The sequence below is a fragment of the Cuculus canorus genome, chromosome 13 (assembly GCF_017976375.1).
Source record: "Cuculus canorus isolate bCucCan1 chromosome 13, bCucCan1.pri, whole genome shotgun sequence".
NCBI lineage: Eukaryota > Metazoa > Chordata > Aves > Cuculiformes > Cuculidae > Cuculus > Cuculus canorus.
The window spans coordinates 8,763,191-8,787,942 of record NC_071413.1 but is presented as its reverse complement, the minus strand read 5'-3'; the positions used below and the strand labels follow the sequence as shown (position 1 = coordinate 8,787,942).

General features: G+C 41.6%; 1 protein-coding gene across 3 annotated transcripts in view; it reads left to right on the top strand.

Moving 5' to 3' along the window:
* Positions 1-24,752, top strand: part of CMIP (c-Maf inducing protein) — a 132,234-nt gene that overhangs the window by 44,285 nt on the left and 63,197 nt on the right. For all 3 annotated transcript variants that reach the window (XM_054078673.1, XM_054078674.1, XM_054078675.1), the window contains exon 2: positions 24,488-24,613. In XM_054078673.1, the coding sequence (XP_053934648.1) occupies positions 24,488-24,613 (126 nt within the window). The remainder of the gene's footprint in view (positions 1-24,487; positions 24,614-24,752) is intronic.

Sequence of the window (24,752 nt, the reverse complement as noted above, 5' to 3'; positions counted from 1 at the left end):
GTAACTCTTCCCATCTGCTTTGGGCATTTTCATCCAAGGATGTGACAAAACTTTAATGAATAGCCCCTTTTACAGTTATGTTTTAATGGCCTGGTTTAATTGAGGGGAAACTGATAGGCTGTAAGATAAGCTCTGAAAGCAGCTCGCTGGTTGGGTGAGTCCAGCTTAGGGTAACTGCATTAAGATACCTGTGAGCCAGTTTTGAAGGAGCTACATATCTGCTGCTAAAACTAATTGTGATGGGGTTTTTGGGAATCTGGATCCTAGATGGCTGGGTCCCGTTGGCTGAAGTGAGCACGAGTGTCTAGTCACCAAGAATTATTGGGAAATTCCAAAAATGTCTGGTTGCAACAAACTTGGTCATATCTCAAGTATTCGATAGATCAGAGAGTGGAACACAGCTCTGTGCATTAAGTACAAATGAGCCTTTCTGCTTTCTGATTGAGTTTTTAATTTTTTTTTTTTAGAAGATTACATGACCAGGGTAATCAGTTTAACTTGCTGTTTCCCCTGAGGTTTTTCCTTTATTCTTCACACGCATACATGCTCTACTTGCCTTTCGTTCCTATTTTCTTTTTTTACAGGCTAGCGGGAGTTTTTCTGACCAAGTTAGCTTGTAAGTCGTGATGAAGTTTTGGTTAATTGCAGGCCTAGAAATCTGATGTCCTGAGATGTCTAACCTGGCTGTGTCACACTCATTGTTCATTTGATAGTTCTTCATCAAAGCCTTGCAGTTCCCACTGGGATTTTTGACACAAGGAATTTGAACCCATTTATCTTTCACACAGAAAACTTAGTTGACATTTTGCTGGAGGCTGATAGCGACAACAGAAATAATCTCCAATCAACAACTTTTACAACCAGTTGGGCAGGAGGCAACACCCGTGCTATGCATTTACAGAATAGCTTTGGGACCAGGTATGCAACCATTTCCAATCACGCAGCAATCCATTTTTGTTAGAGGCAGCAGATGCGTGCAGATAGGAATCCTTATATATGTCTCTGTGTCCTGGGGTAGGTCTCTCTGCCCTTGTGGACTTATGGGTAGAGCTGAGCATCAGATGATTTCTCTCCTCTTGATGCTGACCTCTTAGGACAACACTGATTCATGATACAAGCATCCCAGAAATGTAGAGCTAGATGTAAAACTGTATCGCCCATGTTTCAGGCCCAAATCTTTTCTGAGGGAAGAGGTGATTTCTTAGGATGATCAGTGGGATTTGGCTATTGACCTGTGGACCTCTGCTCCACGCACACTGTGGTGCCTATTCTTGTAGGTGACGTGGTGAAGACTTTCTTGGCGAGACTTTCTTTAGGTTCTATTTATTTATTTAATATATCTTTGCTGTGGTGCTCCTGCCTGTGGGTACTTTGTACTTTTAAAAACTGAAGCAAGCATACCATGTTAGCTACAGTAGACAAAGGAACTGCGTAAATATACAGTGACCACACTTTTGAGGCCCTTTGTTGGAACAGTCATGTTTATGAATGATTCCCGTGTTCCTGAGCAACCAGCAGTGGCATGGGAGATCTGCTTTTCGGTTCTGCTTGCAGGCCCAGCTCTGCCTTTCTGGCTCAGGCTTCCTGACTTTGGGTGGAGGAGAGGTCTCTGCCCTCTGTGTTTTTACTTTAATTTCTCAGATAAAAAGATTTCTCTGTGTAAGCCTATTGGTGGTCGATCTTTGTAGATCAGAATTGGATAGTGGGGAAGCACGCCACCCTTGTGGTGTGCACCCTTGAATCTGCTAGTTCAGATGCACATGGGGATGGTCAGAGGTGCTTCCTTGCTGTGGGCTTAGATGCTGATCATTCCCAGTTCTGTAGTTTTGCTTTTCAGACTTGTCTTTTTGGTACACAAGTAAAGGTCTAGCAGAGGCAGGAGTCTTGGATTGCAGGCTTGGCTTTGAGGATTTGCATGAATGCAGGAAGCCCTTTTTGATGTACCCTTTTTCTTCAATTAAAAGAATATTTATGACGTGAGATAGCTCTCTTAAGGATTAATCAAGGTGAGACAGCAACGTTGCTGCAGATTTCCCTGATAACATACTGATGCTGTGCCTCTGTCTGGGTTAGCCAGTCACTAGTGTAAATGGCAGCAAATCAGTATGTCCCTCGCTTTGCCCTGAGTCAGGAGGCATTAAGAGAGAACACTGGTTTGGCTGTGTATGAAGCACAGTACCACCTTTATTGCCTGCTGACTCCTGGGACGAAGCCACAGTGAGCTGAACCGCAGGCTCCAGCACACACAGGGAAGCTGCTGAGCTCTCTTGGGATAGCGGAGACTTCTTGATGTTTGAGCCCTTTGGAGTAGCTGGTCTCGCATGTCGCTTTCAGATTGCAGCCTAGTGCCTTTTCATCTCCTCCACAAGGAATGTGTAAGTGCACCACAGCCACACACACGATAATGTGTTGGTTACCCATGTTTGCAAGAGCTGCAGATTTTTTGTTGTTGTTTCTCTTATAAATACTAACAGATGTAACCAGCGGACTCCATGAAAGATCGGTGTAGGGAAGGGCGCATTTGCATTTAAAGCCCTTCTAAATATATCAATACCAATAAACATTTTAATGAGAGGCAGGCCATAAACAGCGTTGGGAGAGTGCTCTGTCCTTCAAAACCTCTGCTTTTTATTTTCCCTATTTTGTTCTCTGACAGATGCCAAATGTATAAAAGGAGGATTTCAAGGGTAGTTTGTGCAGCTGGGGTACACAACTGCATCTCTAACAGGTTATTTTTCACTTCCCCAGTGCCAGCCCCTTGAGGGAAGCCTTGTTCTACCACCTTCATTTTAGTTTAATGTTCTTTAGAGTTTAATGCTATTGAAACAGGGAGGAGAAAAGAGGGAAGTGCAGTCTTACAATTATGTAACCTTTTGTGGAACAGTAGTTATAAAGGATGTGATTGTTACCTGTACTTGACTGAGAGGCCATTTATATATTTAAAGATATCTAGGACATACACAGGCTGGCAGATGCGGCAACCTGCAGTAGACCTGAGCCCTTCTGCAGAGGTCACTGGATCCTGCTGTGTCCCAAATGGTACCAGACATCTGGGCTTTTGGGGGAAAAGTTTTGGGGAAAAAGTTTTGGGAAAAGTTCTTGCAGCATCTTGGGCACCTGTGGGCAAAGAATCCTTTCAGCCTTCTTATGAATTTGCTGTGTAAGAAGAGATGACTGTTTTGTGCCTGAGTTTTCCTGTAAAAAAAGCAGAGGTGGTACCACAACTCATCAGAGTTCCTCCCAGGGAAGTTCTTGTGGATCAGAAGTGAGACAAACTTTTTTGTGTTTTGTCTGGATTTATGTAGTCTCTGTCCTTCCTGTGACGGGAAATTAGGTTTGCTCTGATAGTTTAAAGTGGTTGGCAGGATTTGCACCTCATTGCAAATCATAAAATAAATTCCCTTGTGGTTACGTTGCTTCTTTTTACTTAAATGCTCTTCGGCTGCCATTTAACCAATACATTCCAGTAACAGCTGACATATTTGAGGTAGAGGGGAAAAAAAACCTTAGCATTTAGGACTCCGACAGAGACTTCTGCATAGCCTTTTCATTTTGACCCTATAATTTTGATGTCATTGGAGATCATCCAAACTAGCATTAACCCTTTGGGCAGCAGGAAAGATTATGCAGTTATTTGTGTCCGTTTTCCTACATTTTCACTGTATTGCTGGCCTGTGAAATGTCTTTACCTATGGATTTGTCTGTATAACAGACGAGAAAAAGAGCTTTGGGTGAATGTGTTTTTGAGGTGGGTTTTGTGTGTCCATCACGCCTACCCCTCACCCCCCCCCCCCGCTTCGAAAACTCAGCCCACTGAAATGAGTAACTTCTGGGAGGACTCACTGAGATTTACTTACTTTCTTTGTGTTTTAAATTGTTGTCTAGATAAACATAGCTTGTACCGTATGGCCGGTGCTAAGACAAGCTTTAGAAAAAGAAAGATACTAAAGTCAGTCTATGCTCCAGTTATGTCTTGTCCTTCTGCAATTTGGGGATCTAGGAAGGAAAAACAGATGAGGGGAACTGTCTTTTCCCCAGAAGCATGGGTGAAGCAACAGTTGCCTTTGCAAGTGGCTGCATTTCTTGGGCAGTTCCAGACCAGAAGCTGCCAGCCCTCCACATCTCCAGCAAGAAACCAGAGCCCTTTGTAAACATACTCCATGCAAAGGTATGCAAGTAGAGCAGACTTCCCCAGCCAAGCATTGCTTCGCTCTCTCCTGTCCCCTCAGCCAGGAGCCAAGGCTGCTTCTGTTTATCTGTACCCTCCTCACACAGAGAAAAAGCCCTGGGCTTTGGTTTCCACTTCAAAGGCAGTGTTGGCTGCTGTGTTGGAGATGGAGCCTGATAATTTTGGTTATGAGTGACTGGTATGTTCCTACAGCTGGAATTACTGCTGGTGAAGGCGTTTTGCAGGCAGCCTTGCCGAGTGATATCATCTGTGTGTAGTGAGGGCAGAGGGCTGGAAAAATGTTTCCTTGCAGTGCTCTGCCCTTGTGGTGAGACCACCTCTAAGAGATCCCGTGCCAATATTTCTGGGCTTCTCCACAGACACTCTTTGAATAGATGCCAGCTGCTGCCAACTATGATGGTGGTTTTTGAGCTGTGTCTACTAGTAATTGAAATCGGGGAAGCCTGTGGGATTTGGCTCTTTAAGAAGAGAAAGGAACAAATATGTATGTTGCATTATCAGTGCATGCCACTGTAAAACCAACAGCTTGCATGCATCTTTCAAGAGAATGCATTTGGCCCAGTCTCACTGGTACATGCATCCATAATTTTAGATTTATGGTGAGGTACCGCTGGAAGAAAACAGTAACTTGGGGTTTGGGTTTTGAGTGTTGTAGGCAGTGGCTTGTGCAGTAGTACAGCTACTCGGAGGATCTCTTGAAGTGTAACTGTGCTTGCTCATTTGGTGGTTAGAGTACAGGAAGTTTGTGTTGGGGGGTGTGTATGTGTGTTTTGTTTTTTTTTTTTAAAGCTTTTGGTAAAGTAATAGATAGATCATAGGAAATGACGCAGCTGCTAGTTAATCCCTAGTTTTGTCTTCTGTTTCTTCTAAACAGTAGCATTTACTTAAAAAAAAGTTATAAAGCTATACAAATCAAAGCGCAAATGTATGCCTTAGATTTTAGAATCAAAACCACCTTGTCTTATTTTGAACGTTTGAGAAAAGTGATCTAGAATTTTAATTACACTTCCCAGCCACGTAAATTGCAGAGATAATTGTAGACATCAGCATTGTCTGACCTAGTTCTACAGCCGTGCCTTTCATCTGTGGATCTCCAAGTGCCTTGCAATGAAAATTCCTTCCTGTTAGAAGGTGGGGAACCTGGGGCACAGAGAAGCAAAACGAATATCCAGCCTGACAGTGACTAAACCCCACAGGGAAGCAAGGTCTTTTTAACCCCAGCAGACTTATTCTATTAAGGGGCACTTATTCTTTGCACAAGTGCTCACCATTACTGGCTACTTGTATACCCTTGCACTACATGCTATGTAACTGCATACCCATCTTTTTCTAGGTTTGTCTTGCATTACTTCTAACTGAATGAATGCCATATGTAATTTCCTTCTAAGCATCTCAGGTTTTGTTGCAGTTTGTGGTTCTGGAGATTGCTGCTAGGTGTGTATTTTCTTTTGGGTTTTCTATTTCCTTTGATGCCTGTGACACCTCCCATTTTCTCTAGAGTTGGCAGTGGGATGGTAGGGGAGCAAAGAGAGTCATGTTGCATTTAGTTTTCTGCAGCAGTAGCTTCTTTCTGATGCCTTTTTTTTTAAGAAAACAGCTGCTGAAATAGTGGTTTCACTGGCACACAGATATGTGATGTGGGTAAATAATCCCACATTGGTTAGCCAAGGCTTTGCTTGTCTTAAGTGGAGAGTGCAACTCTATTCTACAGTGTGTAAGCTGATCTTTTTCTGAATTTGAAATCAAAAGGGGACTTTCTGATAGGGATCAGTGGCAGTTGCACATTGCTCTGAAATGTAGCAGTTTTAGTCCTGATGAAAGATGTTTATCTGCTTCCAGAATCAAATCTTTCTGTTTATCTACAGAGTTGGAGTATCAACAGTGCAGTCTCCCACTACTACACATCCCATCCATTGCTCACTGAGGACAGCATGCAAGGTCAGAGGTGCTTCGACACTTCTGACCCAGTTTTTCCTTTGGCCTTCGTTCTGACTTTGCTCATCAGTGACGGTCCATGTCAAGAGCAGTTGTGATAGATAGTGGTTGTTACTAGTCTTTTTGCTACAGAGACAAATAGGTGGTGGCTTTGTATTTGCTGTGTTCCAAGATCTCAGCACAAAGAAATTAAGTGGGATAGACAAAAAGATTTTGAGGCTGAATGACGTTGCTTTCCTTCTGTCGGTTGATAGCCAGCTGTCACTTTCCAAAGCCCTAGTGTTGTGTTGGTAATGAGCTTTCAGATCAAGAGCAGGAATGCGAATGCAGTCCTCTGTCCCAGGGGGTACTTTTCTCCCTAATTTCCCCACCACTTTATGTAACGCAGAGTGAAACATCCTTTGTGCTCTTGCTGTGTGAAGCACCCGTGGTCAGTGCTGCGGTGCAAGTTGTCGTTGGTGTGTCGTCTGTGGTCCATCGATGTGTTAATAGCCTGTGCTTCATCGAAAGCTGACACCAGTACTATTTGTGGACTGGTTGCTGTTGAATTAAGTCAACTATTAACATTGGCACTTAGGTCTATTGTCTGCTTGGTCAAAACCAGGTTCTCTTTGCTGGCATGAGGTAGTAAGTGGCCTACAGGAACATTAGCAGTAGTAGTATGTGGGGGGAGAGGGGGATAAGCTGGGTGCCCTGTGTTCAGGATGTTGCTGGAATCTGTCCCTTAGTAACCAGGCTGTGCTCCCACAGTGTGCTGCTCTCTTAGGGAGAGCTGATCCCAGCAGCTTTTGTAACTTTTTCTAAGGAAATGTTCTCTTTGCTAGTAAATGGATTATATTAGTTGAGAAGCTGAGAGTCAGCTGTGCCTGTAGGATGTGGAACTTATAGGCTGGGCAGTTGCTTTGTAAAAGTGGGACAGAGTGTGAGCTTGTACGATACCACATTATGAGTGGTGCTGTCCTTGCTTTTGTCAAGTTAATTTAGGCAGTTTAAGAAAACAAACTAGGCTCAGCTGTTGCGTGCTACTTGTGATCAGGCATCTTACTGATGAAGTGATTTTATATTGACAGATTTTTCAAGTTTAGGGCTGTGCCTTTTTCACTATTTTGTACAAAATAAAGACAAAGTGGCTATCTGTCTGTGACAGCAAATGGGTTTAGGTTGTTTATTTTTTGTATTTGACATACTCTCTTTCCTTTGGCTGAGAATAAAAATATCTCTCTGAAGAGAGAAGGCAGATTCTGTGTCTGAGACATTTCAAAATGAACTAAACAAGAAAGTCTATGGGTAACCTGTGATACAGCCTAAGGCATGGCCTGAAGGAAGGCATATGAAACCTAAAAACCCCCAGGAGCCTTAAAGGTCGGAACAACCTGTTAAAATCAGCAGGATAGATTGGTGGAAGCTGAGGCAAAGCTGCCAGAAATGCAATAACGTGCTGGTCAGGCTTAGCAGCTGATGGACTCCTCTCCGTTGTCACGCTTGTGATTTTTCAGGTGTGGTTGTTTAAAAGGTCTATCTCTCGCCCTGGGCTGTGTTCGGCTGCAGGTGTTTGTGAGATGACAGTAGCACTCTCAGTACATTCAACGGCTTTGTGCTTGCTGGAGTAACCCTTGCTGAGCCCCGGTCAGGCAGCACAGCTTGCTGTGTGCAAGGTCAGCCTTTATCTTATTTGCATGGCTGGCCAAAGATCAGGCACTTTAACACCAAACCTGAAATCGGAGGCTTTGCTCTCTGTGGATTTTTCTGTGCTTTCTCAGGGAATTAAAGAGCAGAAGGTCCAGTTGCTGACGTCTTTAGCTTCTGCTGAAGCAATTAGGGACTGCTAGCTGCAGGGCTCGGCTCTCCCCGTGCTGGTGTGGGAAGGCCGTGTGAGGGAGGAAGCTCTTTGGTTGAAAGTGGTTTCATAATCTTCAGTGGGAAGGCAGACCGCGTCACTGCAAAGCAACGTCTTCAAAAGTCGCGCATCACACCGCCGATACAGAGCAGTAAATACAAAGTCACCCTCCACCCATGGCTGCTTTGTTGGTGTGGGAGACGACATTTGTAGAGTGTGGAGACTTGGTGGGTGTGTAACTTTTACAAGACTTGCCTCTGGGGCTGAGCGTTGGACGAAGCATCTGCGTGTCACTGAGGCTGTCCCTGCTCTGACATGCAGTGGTACCTGGCAGCCAGAGCCTTGCTGGTGGCTCGACAAGGCAGTCAGAAGCTGAATGCACACAGCCAGCTGCTGTTACACCCTAGAAGAAAACATGAGGGACCTCTTGTCCTGAACCAGGTTGTCAACCATACAGGCTTCATCTGATATTAAGTGGGTAATGAAAAAAATCCACCTTGCCCTCTGAGGGAGATGAATTGCAACCACATGTGGAAATTCCGTGACTACTTTTTTTTCCCTTCAACACAAGCATAAGTGGTTCTTTTTGTGTTGTGTTCTTCACCTAAGCTTTTTTCTTACCACTTTAGTCTCAAAACTGAAATCTATGTGTCATCAGAGCTTACTGTCTGAAAATCAACATTATGCTACCTGCTGTCATTGCTTTTGTTGAACACAGCACAAAGTTGAGGAATAACATGAGTGAGAGTTAGTGAACCAAAGTGGTGAAGACAAAATACTACTCCTGAGAATGATTAGTGCCTGTTGTAAGGAATTGTTCTTCCCTGATGTTGAAAACAGAAATAGATTTCAGAATTCGGGAAAAAAAATTTTTTATTTAACAAAAATAAAGCTACTGTTTAAGTGTTAGTTTTAATTGGGAAGCAAAGCATGAAACCACAGGTCATTTGTGTGTGCACAGTGTTGCAAAAGGCACGAAAGAGACTGCCAAGCACAGCAAACCTGAGATGAAGAAGTGAGCATTCAGAAAGACTGTCCAAAACTGTACAGTGAAATCTGAAAAGTATGCTGTGCTTTTTTCTCTTATTCTTTTTAAGCATGTAGAGAGTAGGTGCTAAACTCCTCTCTTGTGTGTTTAAGGTCACTATCTCCAACTCACACCCTTGTGTACAGGCGTATTCTGGTTAGAAGTGGAAGCGCTAACTAGGATATATTCAGAGAGCCCAGATCCTGACTGGGTGTTGCTGAAATTCTTGCTGATTTTTAAAAGCTGTTCATCTGCACGAATTAAGATCTGTAGTTACTTGTCTTTTGACATTGTAGACATCAAATTTCAAAGGCTTCCTTGACTGCCAGATAAAATATTGGCATCCTTTTATTTCTAATAGTCTTTAAAATGAAAGTGTGCTACAGGTTCTCAGCTGGAAGGAGTAAGTCTTGATCACGTTGGAGTACAACTGGAATGAGAAGTCTCATTTGCTCTTTGAGAATAATTTATAAAGAAGTTGAATGGAGCAGGAAAGATGACTCGGGTTTTCTGTTTTGCAGTACTCATAATTAGCTCATAATTGAAAAGGGAACCTGATTCTACAGACACATAATTTGTTATTTAGCATAATACATACACAGTGTTTTAACAGAAGAGGATTAAAGCATCTAGCAAGGGACTATTTTCAGTTCTGCTCCTTGTCAGCATATGGTGATTTTACTCTTCAGTTTCTGTGAATGTGAGTTATGCAGAAGTTATAAAGTTATTCATTGTAGAATGAGAGCACGAAAGACCTGCCATTATGTTTCCAGATCAGAGGTTTCAGTTTTTCAGTGTTCAGGAATTTAAGGCTTATATTTGAACAGTGGCTATAGAAAATTGTTGTAGCTTACCTCCTTCTATTAGGAGAGATATTGTTGCATATTTTTGATGAATTCTTGCCGGCATCGGAGAAGGCTCAATTTCTCATCAGTCCCACTGGATTTGCAAATGTACTCTTCCATTTGCTGGAGATGTACGTTGCTAGAAAAGAAGAACAACATGGCAATTTTTTTATTTGATAGGAGATTTTGCACTTTTTTTCAGTCTCTGCTTTTACCATTTCTGGTCATCTCTAAATTTTGTTTCAGATAAATGTAGTGAAAGAAGAGACTTGTATAAACTGACAGGTTCACTTGGTAAGGCTTTGTATTTTGTGAACTGCAGAATCTTGGTGAGAGCGGCAGAACGACTATGTGTCCTCAGCTATGATTGCCACTGGCTTTGAGTCTCCAGTGCATTCGTTATACAGCACTAATTAATATTAAAAAAAGAAACAACACACAGAAAAACTTATAAGAAAAAACTGTAATAATTTGTAGGCTATTTCTAATGATTTTATAAAGTATAGACTTGTTTAGCATGGAGTTAGTTTTGTCTCAGACCCTCCAGTGAACCTAGGTTCTAAGGGGAGGGCAGGGATCCTGTTTACACTGTGAGAGATCGCTGCTGTTTGCCAGTTCTGTAAACCCTGGTTTAAATTCTGCTAAAATCCACTTGATTTCAAATCTCCAGGACCCTGCATTCTGTAAGATTTTTTTTCTGTTAGGATCAAAACATGAGCATGGAGGCATCTGTACCTGAGTAGCCCTAGATGTTCACAGGATGTGTGTGAGCCTGGACAGCTGAGCAAGCTACATCAGAAGTGCAGCTTTTGCCACATGAATGTCTATTTTCTTGGTAGTGATCCATCTGGGCTTGGTTCTGGCAACAGGATGAGATGCCAGGAGTGGAACATAGTATAGAACCAGGACACCTGATTTGAGATTTTAGTGTCTGATTCACTGGGGGACGGATTTTCCTGGTCTTGATTGGATGGCTCATGGGAACTGGAGAAATGAAGACTCATGTAATCTTATAACAATCTCAGGTTTTGTATATGGTTTAAATGATACCCTTAGAGCATTTGGGACCATTCAGGAGAAAAAGGAAGATGCGGGAGTGTGTACTATTTATTTTCCATGACATAGTTGCATGTGGCTTTACTAGATTTACTCTACTTTTGTATTTACATAACTCAGGTGGGTGTCTTTTAGCCTTTAGAATTCTTTCTGTAGTCTGAATTCACATCTTTGATGCTTTACTTATGGAAAGCATTAGAATTGGCTACAGCTCAAGACAGAAGTGTCAGTCTGATTAGTCACAGAGCATCACCCGAGTGATCTCCATCCTTAGCCTGGCTCAGTCTCAGCCTTTTTGAAGCTATGCTGGTAGTTGGACTGCTGATTTCTGTTTCCAGATAATGTCAGTGTATCTTAAAGAACTTTATTAATTGATTAAAATGGTTCATGAGATGACTAAGATCTCAAGGGATCCAAACTTTGAGTATAATGGTGTAGAAGTGGCCGATCGCCTGTATCTGACTTTGGTAGTGGCTGAAGTAATAGCTGATAGTGGTCTGACAACTTGCACCCAAGATTCCTGTAGAAATGTAGCTTCAAAGGCATTTTGATTAGGTCTTGTGGAGAGCAACTGTGTCATATAGATTGTTAGGGAAAAAATAAATTCCATAAAGCTTCAGTCGCTGTGAGTTTCCTGTTTTCCCTTAGACCTTCAGCAACTGTGATCTGGATCAGGATGCTGGAAACAGGTTTGAGTGCTGTGAAGAGGAGAAACAAAGTAAAGGGTAGCATTTGTCCTGCAGTGACTAGTGAAATGTATTTTTGTGTGTGTGCACACTTTAAACACATTTTTTTTTTGGCAGTAAAAGTGTCATCTTCAGCTCTTCTCATCCAACATTTTAATGGTCTGACATGACTTTATGCTTTTGTGTCTGGTAAGGCTGATGGGCAGCTCTCATAACGCACTTGTCAATAGCTCGGTGTATTTATCCTGGCAGTGTTGAAGGCCTATGGTACTTAGTGCTCTGGACAGACAATACAGTTGCCATTCTTTGTCCTAGTATTGTTTTTTCCTGCTAGGAAAACAGAATGCACGCAGCATTAGTCAAGGACCGTAGTTTTTAATGCCTGAGAAGAAACGTTGTGATTGTCTAGTCTGACGTCTTCAAATCCTCATTCAGTGAGTTTTGCATTGAGTTGTAATTTGCAGTTCGCTAGCTATTTGTTCTATTCATGGTAGTATGAGGAGTAGATGACAAGTTTAGGGGTTGAATCTCAGTTTTTTACTGATGAAGGTTCTTGCAACCACTGGTTGCTTGTCTCAAAATGTGTGTGCAGGACCTGGACTGCTACATGAAAGCCATGAAAAGTTTCCTAATGACTTGCTCAAGCTGCTCTTAGTTACTGAAGCACACAGTTATGTCTCACTTTGTTCAAAAGTAAAGCCTAGTGCAGTCACTGAAATAACTGATTTGGTGTTTCATGATAACAGCTCATTCTTGAAAGTACTAAGACCTTGTATTCATCCCAAAGGCTGCTCTCTGCAGTGCTGTTGAATACTGAGTGCATCTCTAGTTGTATTTAGAGGCTAGTAGAATACTTCTGGACTGACAACAATATATTTAGTCTAACGCTAGATTACTGCCAGGATTATGTGTGCAGGCAGTGTTTTAAGAAGTGCTATTAGAATTCAGTGACATCTACAGTACATCTGCTGCCATTGAGGCATTACTGCTGCGTCCCTGCCTCTTGCAGGGGTCACAGAAGCACGCTGGAACATTGTGTTTCCAGCTCCGTGTAATAACCTCCCAAATGAATGATATACTGGATAGTAACTGAAAATATTTATGAAAATATTATTAAAAATAAAATAATAGAGGGAGAGATGACTACGTATATCTTCCTTGTAACTGGGCGTGTGGAGACAGCATGCTTAGATGAGATAAAAAAGAAAATTGGAGACAGGAATTTCGGAGGTGTGGTTTGTCTGGCACTGGTGTTTGTGACTGTGCTTGTAATACTCTGATGCACAAGGTACGCTTGTAGGCAGTTGCACCTTTGAAAATATGACGCTCTTTATTCATACCTAATCCTTGCATTACAGGAATGGCCCTGAATGTACAGGAAAGTCTTTGGTCTGTACTTGGAGAGAAATATGGGCAGAAACTTAGTAGAACTGGCTGCAGAGGTGTTAGGATGTGGGTCAATCTGAAACTTTCTATTGTTACTTTGGATCCCAGTCTGATTTTTGTTATTTGGCAGAGAACAGGATTTGAGGTTAAGAGTCTGAACTTCAATCTAGAGCAGCCAAGCATATTCCTTGGTTGTTCTCTGAACTTTTGAGTAGGGTTTAGTGATCCAAAATCTTCCCAAATATAGGAGTATTTGGAAATAATCTGCTACAGTGTTTTGTAGTGTGGAATTTGGTTTTCGTTTCTGTTTTATTAATTTCCAGTAAGAGCTGGTAATGTGTTGAAAGGAAACAAGAAGGGAGACTGATTTGGAATTCAAAGATGCATATTTTTAAATTCTGTGTTTTTCAGAAATAAAGGTCTTTCTCAGCAGGATGAAGGCTAGAGAAGAAGGCAGAGGTTACTTTATTATGCAAGCTTTATAATTCCTTTCCAATCATAATACTTCCCTAAAATGTCTTGATAACTTCCAGTTGAAGCTGGCTGATCACTTAGGTCTTTTTCATAGGTTAATGTCGATGCTGCTGTACCTTATTTTAAGATGCTTTGCATTTAACATGTTCCTTTGTCAATGTGATTGATAAACGATCTTTCTATTAAGCATTCATCTGTAAATGTTACCTGGGAAGAAGTAGGTAGGAAAATGGAGCTATTACATTCTTGATGCTTAACCCTTCCTACTCATTCTGCTCTGGTTGTTTTTCTTTTAAGCCAGGTTTTTCTCCATAGTTGCAAACGTGGTAGTGCCATAAGATTGGGTTAATGCTGTAGTAGTAACACTTAGTTGAAGCAAAGAGAAGGAAGACAGCCAGTATCAACAGTAAGTTCATTTATACCATTTGTTCAGCTGTGTTTAGTGAGAGTTGAGTTTATTAAAAAACATGCTAAGAAACTAAAAGCTGAGAGACAAAGCCGTGCATAGTTCAGTGCGGGTGACTGGTTCTGCTTCATGGCCGGCCTGTTGTGTTGTTAATCCTCTGCTGTTAGGGGAAGATAGGTGTGTAATGCAAAGCTGTCCTCAGCTGGAGGGAGCGTGACGTATGGGTTAGAGGGAGCAGGACTTTTCCTTGGTCATCGTTACGATTCTGTGCTGTGCAGCAGCAGTGTCATACAGTGACGTGGTAGTATTTGTGGATTTTAATTACATAGAGCAGGGCAGGAACGGTTATCCTTTTTTTCCGTTCCTGCCTTGGGTAAAGCTGATGCAACCAGAAGTGGGCAAACCCTGTGGTGTTTGTTCAGGTATATAGTTCAAACATACCTCTAATTCGGGAGCATTTGTAGTCTGCTAAACAAAAATGCCATAAAGGGGAAGCAAGTCATGTTTTCATCAATGTTTGGAGTCCACGTCACAACGCTGAGCGGTAGTTCTAAGTCCATGGTTGTTTGGATTCAGATTTACCATTAAATGTTAACGTACTTTGGTAGTATTGACTTTCTGTTGGAAGGCCTGTGGCTAAGCTAATGCTGGGCAAACAGCTCACTACAGACCATTCAGCTTTCCTTGGTAGAAATTTCTTGGTCTAATAGTAATAACTCTTCTGTTGCTCAGGTCAAAATTCTGCAATAGTATGCCCCTCTGCCCTTTCCTACCTGGGTGGAAAACACAGTCTACAAAGTTGTGTTTGCAGTATTTAAGGTTTTATAAAAATGAGCTGTTTCCTGTAGACAGTAAATAAATCAATAAAGAAATCTTGATAGAGGGCAAGGATCTGCACAGGAAAGCTGACTTGACCTTGAAACGCAAAACATATTTGCCAAGGATGAGAGTGAAACCTGCAGCCTGAAGGTCTGGCTTTTCTAAAAGTCCAGAATTATTTTAAAGCAGATTTTGATATGAAACTGGAAGGGAGGAGGTGTGAGTCAACCTAGTCTAGTATGCAAAGCTGCTTTGTTGGAAGGGTATTTTCACTGAGCACATGACTCTCAAGTGATACTGTGTAAGCCACCTCTATGCTGATAGACAGTGTGCCACATAATTTTTCCCTTTAAGTGAATCGTGGTCGTCTTTATGGTCTGAGAAGATAAGTAAGGCCAAGTAAATAGGCGGAGGAAATCCATAAAGCTGTGTGATTTTTCCTGCACTAGCTGCTGGCTGGGGAAGTATCTGTTTTCTTCCAAGATTGCACTGCAGGGACGTACCTGCATGGGCTGGTTTGTTGTGTTGCGTGAGCCCCAGCCTGCTCTCTGGAGACAGTAGCAGGGAGCGCATGTACCTCAGTTTCTTTGCCCCTGTGTGATCCCTGTATGGGAGGATACAGAGGAAATATCCAAACGTGTCTTGTTGAGGGCTGAATCATCCAGTTGGAACAGAAAATATATACGATTGGAGGATTGGGGTGGTTTAGTTTATAAAAAAACAGGGTGAGAGAGAAGAGTGGTGCGTGATGCATTATCTTCTGATAAACAAGGCTTCTCTGGAAACTGCACGGTCTCGATCCCTGGGGGGATTATTGCAATTCCTTGGAATTGTTCTCCAGCCTTTCAGGAGCCGCCCAGATAAAAGGGTTTGCCAGTTTCACAGCACCTGATTGTGGGGTTGCTCTTTGTTCTGCTTTTCAAAGTGTGTCTGTGGAGATGATGATAATGACAGCTGTCACAAGCAGGTGCTCCTGCTTCACTTTAGGCACTCTTATTCAGCTGTTTTGAAAAATAACTTGCTAGGCTCATAAATGTTGTATTGAAACAAAAAGTTTGCTAGCCTGGCATGCCAGTTTCCTACTGCTTCATTCTCTGTGAGCACAATGCCTTTATGATTTTAGCTAAATATTTATTTTTTTTTAAGCCAAAGAGAAAGCATCACTTTAAACGCTCCAATGTGACCTTTTGCATAGTAAGGGAGCTTATGAAAGTAATTTGGGTTCTAACTGGTGCTCCGTGCCCTCTCCATTATGCATTTGCCAGTCAACTGACACTCTTCTCAAATATTTACTCTGATATTTCACTGCAGTTGCCCTCTCCTCCATTCCAATACCATCTCCCTTCCACAGAGGTATCGCACGTATTTCAGTTACCCTCTATTTAAATAGCAACACTCCCTTCCAATACAAACAGTCAGTCAGTCATTAAACAATGAGGAAGACCAACAGTGGAGGAGGTTATAGGTGGGGCCAAGAGTGTGCAAGCGTGATTTTGTGTGGGACTTCCTGCTGAGGAGAAGAAAAGGACACTTTCCATTAGTGTTACGGTGTCATTCTGTAACGCTGAGAGACAAAATCAAGAGATCACTGCTGCAGACATAAGAGTGAGATCTCACTTAAAATTGTGTAGAAATATCCAAATCATTGTTGAAAGTAAGGTATGTTAAACAAAACACTGGCACTTTAACCATGTTTTCCCACCTCCTCCTGTAGCAGAAGGTGATTCCAAGTGGCTGTGACTCATGCTCAGGAGGTCCCCAGCAAGACTGTCCTTAAGAGGATAGCTACAGCTTTTCTGAAGGTTCTGCTACACATCCTTTCTTTTATGTAATGTACAGCAGAGAGCAGTATTAGTATTTACTCGTAACTTAAGAGCTGATCATGTTTTCTCCAAAAAAAGATCAGAATAGGGCATTCCCTGTTGGGAATTCAGAAGTATAGTTGGGTTCCTGTACTCTGTCCTGTGCTTGTTCATTAGAGATTGCATGTCACATCCTGGGAACTGCAGGATTAAAAATGCATTAAGGACAAGGAAAAAAATGATTAATGGAAACCATTTGACTGCTGAAGTGTCTAAGGGTTTCATGACTGTACAGGTTAGAGGCATGGTCATGATAAATAGTGTTGGAGAATGCTTGTTAAAATGAAGAACAAGAAGCTAATATATGTAGCGTATTTATGTTATGTTTAGATTTGCACCAGTTTAATTTCTAGAACTTGTAAATAAATTGTAGTAAGAAATGAGCTGGGATGTGAAGGTGGTAAGAACTGTCAGAATTGTGAAGTCTATGTGTAAAATTCTACATTTGTAATGGGACATGGGATCCTGAATAGTTCAGTTTCTTACCAATTCAGTATTTTATACTTGGATCAACTTTCAGATGGGAATTCACACGCCCAGGCGACAGAGCTGAAGGTATTGCATCCGTTGCAGCCTCCTCAGCCTTCTTGCTTTATAAACCTCTAAAATTTTGCATGTGCAGATCCTTGCACAGTGGATGTGACCCGACTGATAACAAATGCAGTTTCCTTCTCCTTTTGTTGACCTACTAGGCATTTGGAGGTCTGTAAGCCAGAAGTAAAAACCACTCTAAGTGCAAGGACAATATGCAACAGAAACATGCTATTGCTGTTACCTAAGCCAATTCTGTAAAACATAATCAAACAGTGATCTCCTGTTTGTAGTAGATGTAGTTTGGCCACGTTTTTGGTTATTTAACACTGTTTTCCAGGTGCCAACTTTGTATTTGAAATCAGCTGATGATCTTTCATTTCCAGCTCTCAGGGCTGCCCCTGGTTAAACAGACATTGAAGGGTAGCATTTTCGTGTAACGTACGTTGTGTCTGGCTTTGTGCAACCCTTACTCCTCTCTGTCTGGTTTATTGGCATTTGATAGATTTCATGCCGTGTGAAGTAGCTAATTTATTGAAAGAGAATTGAAAATAGAGAGCAGCCTTGACTCAAGATGTGGATGTGGTTTTGTTTTCTGTCACATCATGGTTGCTATGGTGACTTAGCAAGGATCTGTTTAGCAGTTGCTAGATGTTTCGTGTTCTGGGCAAAAGTTAGGGATTTTCCAGTATTCCTGTAACAGTTGTTTTACAGAAGTAGGTGTATGGAGAATGTTCTGCAATAAGTTCCTACTACTCTTGTTACGTATTGCTGCTTCTTTGAAGAGTACACCTGCTGTGTTTTGGCTGGTGGTGTCCCTGCCTTCCTGAAGTAACTTCAAGGAAGGTGGATAAACAACCTACCTGTCCTGTCAAGGTTGTCAAGTAGTTCCTCCCCAGGCGGGATGTCATGGACTGCAGTAGGAAATGCAGAGGGCTGGACAACACAAATGCTGCTAAGGGGTGGTCCTTCTTAGGAATCAGTTATGCAGTTTTGAGGAGGAGGTTGTGTTTGGACCTGATTTACAATGGTTGGAGTCAAGAAGTCTGAGCTCTGTTCACATATCTCTCAGGCTTCTCATGTCACCTATGGCATGATTAAGAGTGTCATGCAGCTACAACCATAACTGAGATTTTCTTCTTTTAGGTTGATAAGTGGAGATAGGAATTTTGTTCAGGTTCCCCACGTTCATTGGGAGGGGTTTAATGAAGGCTGCAGCGCATACGTGGAGAGTTACTGCTTCAAGTAGAGGCTCTCCACCTGGCAGGCGAGTTGGGCCAGTGTTTGTGAAATTCATGCTGTGTCTGGCAGCTTGCGTCAAACAGCTCTCTCCTCTTCCTGCTTCCCATCACTGGCCTGGGAGCAGCCTTTCTGCCCAGCGGTGGTGATCTGGCGGATTTGGTCACATCTCGGTGGTAAAATAAGCTGAGCACTGATTTCGCAGACTTTGTAGCTCATGTGTCTTAATGTTGAGACAAGCGTTTTTTCTTGTGAGCTCTTTAATGAACAGTTTTGTCCTGTCCATTTTCTGTAGCTTCGCAGAGCTGATACTTCAGCCCCACTGCAGACAGAGGCTGAAGGGTTTTTTCCACATGGTCTGGGGTAATCATTTTTCCTACTGGCAGCTCTTATGTTTTTATTAGTTTTGTAAGGTTAACTAATGCAACAACCTCCAGTCCCAGTTGTCTTAAATATTTAGAAGAAAGAAAGCGATTTATGCACGTTTTTGCTGCAAAGCTAGATTTAGTTGAATTTCTGTTGAATTTCTGAGTTAGATTCCCAGCTGATATAGATCGGTGAAGTGTCGCTGAAGTCTTTGGGATGATCAGCTCAGCTGAGGATCTGTCCTTTCTCAGTTAAATCATGTCACTTACGGAGGTTGAGATACTTTGCTCTGAGTATATGACAGTTGTTGCTGTATTTTTGTGCAGAGAAAGATGAGAGATATTTCTACTACCTTTTATCTCTGTGTAGCTATGGAGACAGACAGGAGTGTATGTGTATGGTTATACACATGCACACACACGTGGATGTTTATACACATGTTCCACAGACAGACAAATGTGGCAGGAAAACCTCTCCCTCTTTTTCCTATCGTTAATTAAGCCCTAATAATCCTAGGCTTCTGCTGACATGGATGGGTAGAGCCTCACTGAAGACTGGGGCCACTGTGTCCAAATTTATTTCCATGTATCAAAAAGCTCCAAACCCCAAACCTACGAAATGTCCCTAGCAAACTGGGAGACGCTTGGGAACAAAGCAGAAATAGTTTAGATTCACCCTACGGAGACCTTAAGCATCCATAAAGTCCTGCTCCCAATGCACAGAGCAAGTGAGGTCTCTTCTTATAGTCCAATACATGATACTTCATATTCATGCATAGGAGTGGGAAGAGAATGGTGATGATGGTCAGGCTAGGGGTCTTGGGAAGTGTGATGGATTAGGTGACAATGTTGTTCCCAGGAAGCTCAGAAATTCCTTTGTGCAGCTTTGAGGCAGAGTTGGGTGTCTCCCTGCTGTTAGTCTTTCTGTCTGTTTTCTTATCACGTTAATCTCTGTGAGATTAACATTGACTTTAAACTCTTTAAAGTCACTATGACAAGTAAGCACGGCAGTAAATTCTTCCATATCAAGAGTGAGACAAATTGTACTGCACTGCATATTATGGCATAGTACCACTAATTGCTTAACTTGATAAATGTCTTCTGATAGGTTATATAGTTAATGAACAAAGATGTTAATTGCTCTTATCTGAAATAGCTGCATTTGCAGGGGCGTTCTCTGGAGCCATGGATGTCTCATAACAAAGATTTATTTTAAATCATCCATTGTTTTCAGCAGTTTCAGAGTCCATTACCCCTCAGTGTGCCAACTGAATAGTCTCCACCCCTGTCAGTTTTGAGAGCAATCAACTTTTCCTACATGTTATTCAGCAGGTCTGAATCTTATTTGGGTATAGCAAACTTACATGTAATACATCATGGGCCACAGCAGCATGGCTCATTCTTAAGAGCAGCCAAGAGAGAAAGAAGTAGCTGACAGTGAAAGAGCAAGAGTCTGGAATAGCCCTGTTCCCCCGCATCATGTGAAGTATTTGATTGGAAAAATCATTTTTCATTGTTTTGTTGGTGGGAGTTGTCAGCCTAAATATGTTTTAATGCAAATAACCATCTCTATTTGTAGAATTCCTCTTCTCTAGACACTTTCTTTTGAAAATATGCAGCTGAAGGTCTAGTACGTTATTATATGAGTAAGTGCATGCAAGCCTCATATTAACAATGGACGTCATGTTTATTCTTTCCCTTTTAGAATTTCCCATAAAAACAAGTGGGCAGATTTTTGCATTATTGAGTAGTCTGCTGCTGCTGCCTTTTCTCAGAAACAAAGAGAGAAAAGTAGCCTTACTTGGGAGCCTACATGTTCTTCCAGTTTTGGGAGCACTGGATTCCCCAAAGATTTGATTTATAGTAGATTTTGGTGTGTGGCTATTCTGGTACAAAGTTATTTCAAAGCTGTATGTTTAATAAATCTTCATGGAACTGAAAAAAGACAAAGTTCTCACTGAAGTTAAAACATACCTGATTTCCCAGTGGAGAAGTTGCATGTTTCGATAGGAGGCTAAAGGCTAATGTGAAGAGAAAAATGTTTCCTTGACTTTGGGTTTTTGTTTGTTGTAATAAATTTCTTTTTCATTTATGAGTCTCTTAGTCTTACAAAATTTGTTCAGCAGCAAACAGCCAGAAGTTAAAAACTGTAACTGTAAATCTATAAGCTGACATATGTAGATTCTCTGGCCAAAGTTTCCTAAGTCAGGATTAATTTTGTAGAGTGAATGAGAAAAGTGCATTATCTTACTTCATTTGATAGATTTCAGACTTTGCCAAGAAGTATAAATCTCCTTTCAAAAATGACAGCTATAAAAATAAGAATTATTATTTTCTTAAATGAAAGCATTTTCAACTGAACTTGATGTATTACTTACCGCTCAAAGATACCGTGGCTTTAGACTGTCTCATACCAGTAAATAGACTGAAATATTTAGGTCCTCACTGCTCACTCTCTTCCCCACGATATGCTGCTCCCGAAGTTATGTTAACACAGTGGTTTCTGTTTCATGTTAGAAATGGGGCCAAAGGAGCTAGAAAGTAATCTGGCTGGATTCCTTGATCTTCCCGACACCACTGCCAGACACAAATATTTGTAGGGGCAGAGACACAGGGAGTGGATGGAGGTGGGAAGGCTGCATAAGACTAGTGTTGAGGCCAGATCCTTTGTGGTGACCCACTGAGGATCGGTCTCACTTTAGGTATGTTTGAATCTCTGAGGCCACATTTCTGGTCTTGGATGTTAATTTCAATTTACCGTGGAGTGACCTGAGAGAGTGGAGTGGATACAGCTTCTCGAGTTGTGTACGATGAAGACCAACTGAAACATGAGAATGTGTAACACTTGCACTGCTTATTTACCAACCACAACGATTCACCATGAGCGACGATGTTGGCATACCTGAATGTCAAAATAGCCTGTGTTTTAAGAGGAACCGGTGACTCAGGCTGTGGTTTTGCCTGAGGCCAGTTCCTGATAAACGACTGAACTGTGCTTGGTCTTGTGAAAACACAACCAAGGAGCACCATTCCGTCCTCACATCTGTGTGTGTGCAGGGATTAGGGAAAGGACTACTTTGTGTGGGGCTGACCTTCACCTCATTCGTGCCCTGGTCTCTCTGTGAGGAGCACCTTAGCCTTGTGAGGTTCTGGAGACCTCAGGTCAGACGAGAGGTCTCTTTCAGTGCTTCTTTAGAGCGTTTCTGCACAGACCTAATGTGGGAGTGTGTGCAGTGTTAGCATCTACAAGCACAGTTTCAAGGAGCTCTGCACAGTGATAAATCACTTTGCTTTAGACTCTTCCCATTGCAAAACAGACGTGAAGCTGCCTATAGCTGGTGTTGTCAGAGCTGAAAATATTTCACTTGCTAGAACATGGTATTTTTAATGAAAATGGAAACAATGCTCATGACATTGCTTTATAGGGATTAAAGTAGAGTCGGGCTATTTGTTTTTTGAGTAAGATAGCAGACAACTATAGTAAAGCTTTGTGTGTGGTATGGCTAGATAGAAGGTATGAAGTGGGATTATATGAGTGCTATAGAGACCGCCTCATTGGCATAACACTTTCATTTGGCGAGATTAACCATGTGTAATTGCATGTTATGGCTTAGGTAGTCTTCTCATCCTTTGCAGACCACAGAACTCTGTGTTCCTCCATTCTCCATAATGAAAAGGACTGTCCTATGAGAAGAGGTTTATGCCTGGCATGAAATCACTTGTGCATGACTCTAGAGCTGTGACTGAACTGGATCATTTGTCTTTAATGCTGTTTAAATGGATGGTTTAAGGTATAGAAGAGGCTTCTCTTGGGAACAGATTCTGTGAGAATTCTTCAAATCCTCTTTGAAGTTAATGGAGGGTATTAAGGGCAGTCAGCACCTTCTTAAGAGAGAAATTTAAATTGCTTTGATTCATTTTGTTTTATATTTGCATCGGCCAGTTCTGGATTTCTCCCTTCACTAGTCTTCCAGAGCATGTTTTTGATAACTTTGTCTCCTGAGCATACTAGCTTTTATGCTGGCTGTTTTCATATTTTTCCCTGAGTGTTGTAATGCTGATTACTGAAGGATCTTGGGCCTTTAGCTTCCTGTGAGAACGAGATAATTACTCTCGAATCGGCAACGCATGACGTATAGTATCAGCGTTAAGCCACTGGGATTCCAGTCACTAGTGTAGAACAATATTGTGGGTAAATGAATAAGCAGAAGTTTATCATACTTCCTGCATAACAAGGTTTTTGTTAAAGAGACAGGAAAATTGTTTTCAGCGAGGGCTCACGTAAAATGAACACTGCTGCAACAAACGTTACTGAGAAATGGGTTGCGGTTCAGTTCCCTGGCTTGCTGGGCTTTTCTTGCTGAAAAGACAACTGACAAGGTGGTTGGCAGGGCCATCAGCTGCGTTTTGACAGGTGACGTTTATGGCCTCATGAACATATATGAAGTGTGTAACATCAAAGTATGATTTCCAGATGCAACGCCTACTTAACGTATGGGAGAGAGTTGTACCAATAAGAAGCAGAGACCTTCCAAATGCAGATTGCTTATTTCACACTCGCCCCCAGGAATCCTCTGTTGTGATTTTAAGAGTTGGTCCTGTTTGACCCTGAAATAGATGTGGTTTCTCCCTTGCCTTCTTTATTTCAAGACTGTTGGTTAAAAATAACTTATGCATTGAGTACAGTGGGAGTAAATTGGAGAAGTTTAAGTTAGATGTAAACCAGTAATAGTGAGAAAATAATTCATAAATGTAATGAACTTTACTCTCATGCATGATGTGGCCAACCCAAGGATTTTTTCATGTGGTGGGATTAATCAGTAGCTTTTTATGAAAATAATTGCACTGCTATAGCAATACCGACCAGTTTGCAAAAGCAAAGCAAAGCAAAATAAATCACATCTTTAAGTACCTCTGCTAAATACTCAAATTAATTAGACAACATGAAGACTTGCATAAAGTGTGCTGTATGTATGCATACTCGATCGATACACAGCTGTATCTCTGTGTATTTATGTGTAGGACATAATTTTACTTGTTCTTACATATATACATTCGTATTTTGGCTTATCTCAGAGATAATTGTACTTCTGTGATGCTTAAGAATTATGGATATACTAAGAACTTTCATGTTCAACTTTGTTTCCTTGCTCCTGTCAATTTATGTTGTACATGTAATTGCAAAGTGCAGTTACTTATTTATGTTTTAATTGTGACTTTCACTTTAAACTGATCATCAGCAGTCTGTGCAGGAAACCAATGCTTTTGTATAAGCTGAAGTGAGTAGGTTGGTTGCTCTGCTTTTGCTTGAGTCTAAAAGCTGCGGGCTGACTCTCTGAAGCCCCAGGAACCACTGTCAAATGTAGCAGTCTAGGGTTCAGTGTGCTTCATCAACCTTGTAGACAGCAAGGAGAAGAATAGAGTAAAACTACCTTAATATAGTACACTGCTGTTCTGCCTACGACTGAGATGGTACGTTTGTAGCATGTGTATGGCCAAATACCTTTATAGCTCAGTTCGAATTGAGATTAGATTCCATTGAGTCTTGGGCCCGAACAAATGCAGTTTGACGTTTTCATATTTCAGGTACCTAGGTCTAGCCTGGTTTTGGTTTTATGTGGGTGTTCTTAACACTTGAGCATATTGGATGAAGGTGGCTGGATGTATCTCTCTGTTGAAAGGCATATGTAGGAATTTTGCTTTCCAATTAGATGTTTTGCAGATATTTTCAACACCAAGAGTAATTTTGATAGTGCAGTTGCTACTTTGAAATTGTGAAACTTCTGATGACTAAGTAAACATTTTTTTCCTCTCCTTTGTTTTCTTGCAGCCAACTGGGTACATGGAAAACTCCATTTCCTACAGTGCTATTGAAGATGTTCAACTGCTCTCCTGGGAGAATGCCCCTAAGTACTGTTTACAGCTCACAATCCCAGGGGGTACTGTCTTACTGCAGGTACCGTGAACACAGAAGCACAGTTTTCTTTCTCTCTTACTATGAATCTTTGAATTTCCCTTTGCTGTGCATGAAGTCTTAATTAGATGGACTCAGAAAAGACAGAGAAGTTGGTGCTGTTCGGTTATCTTAACGCAGA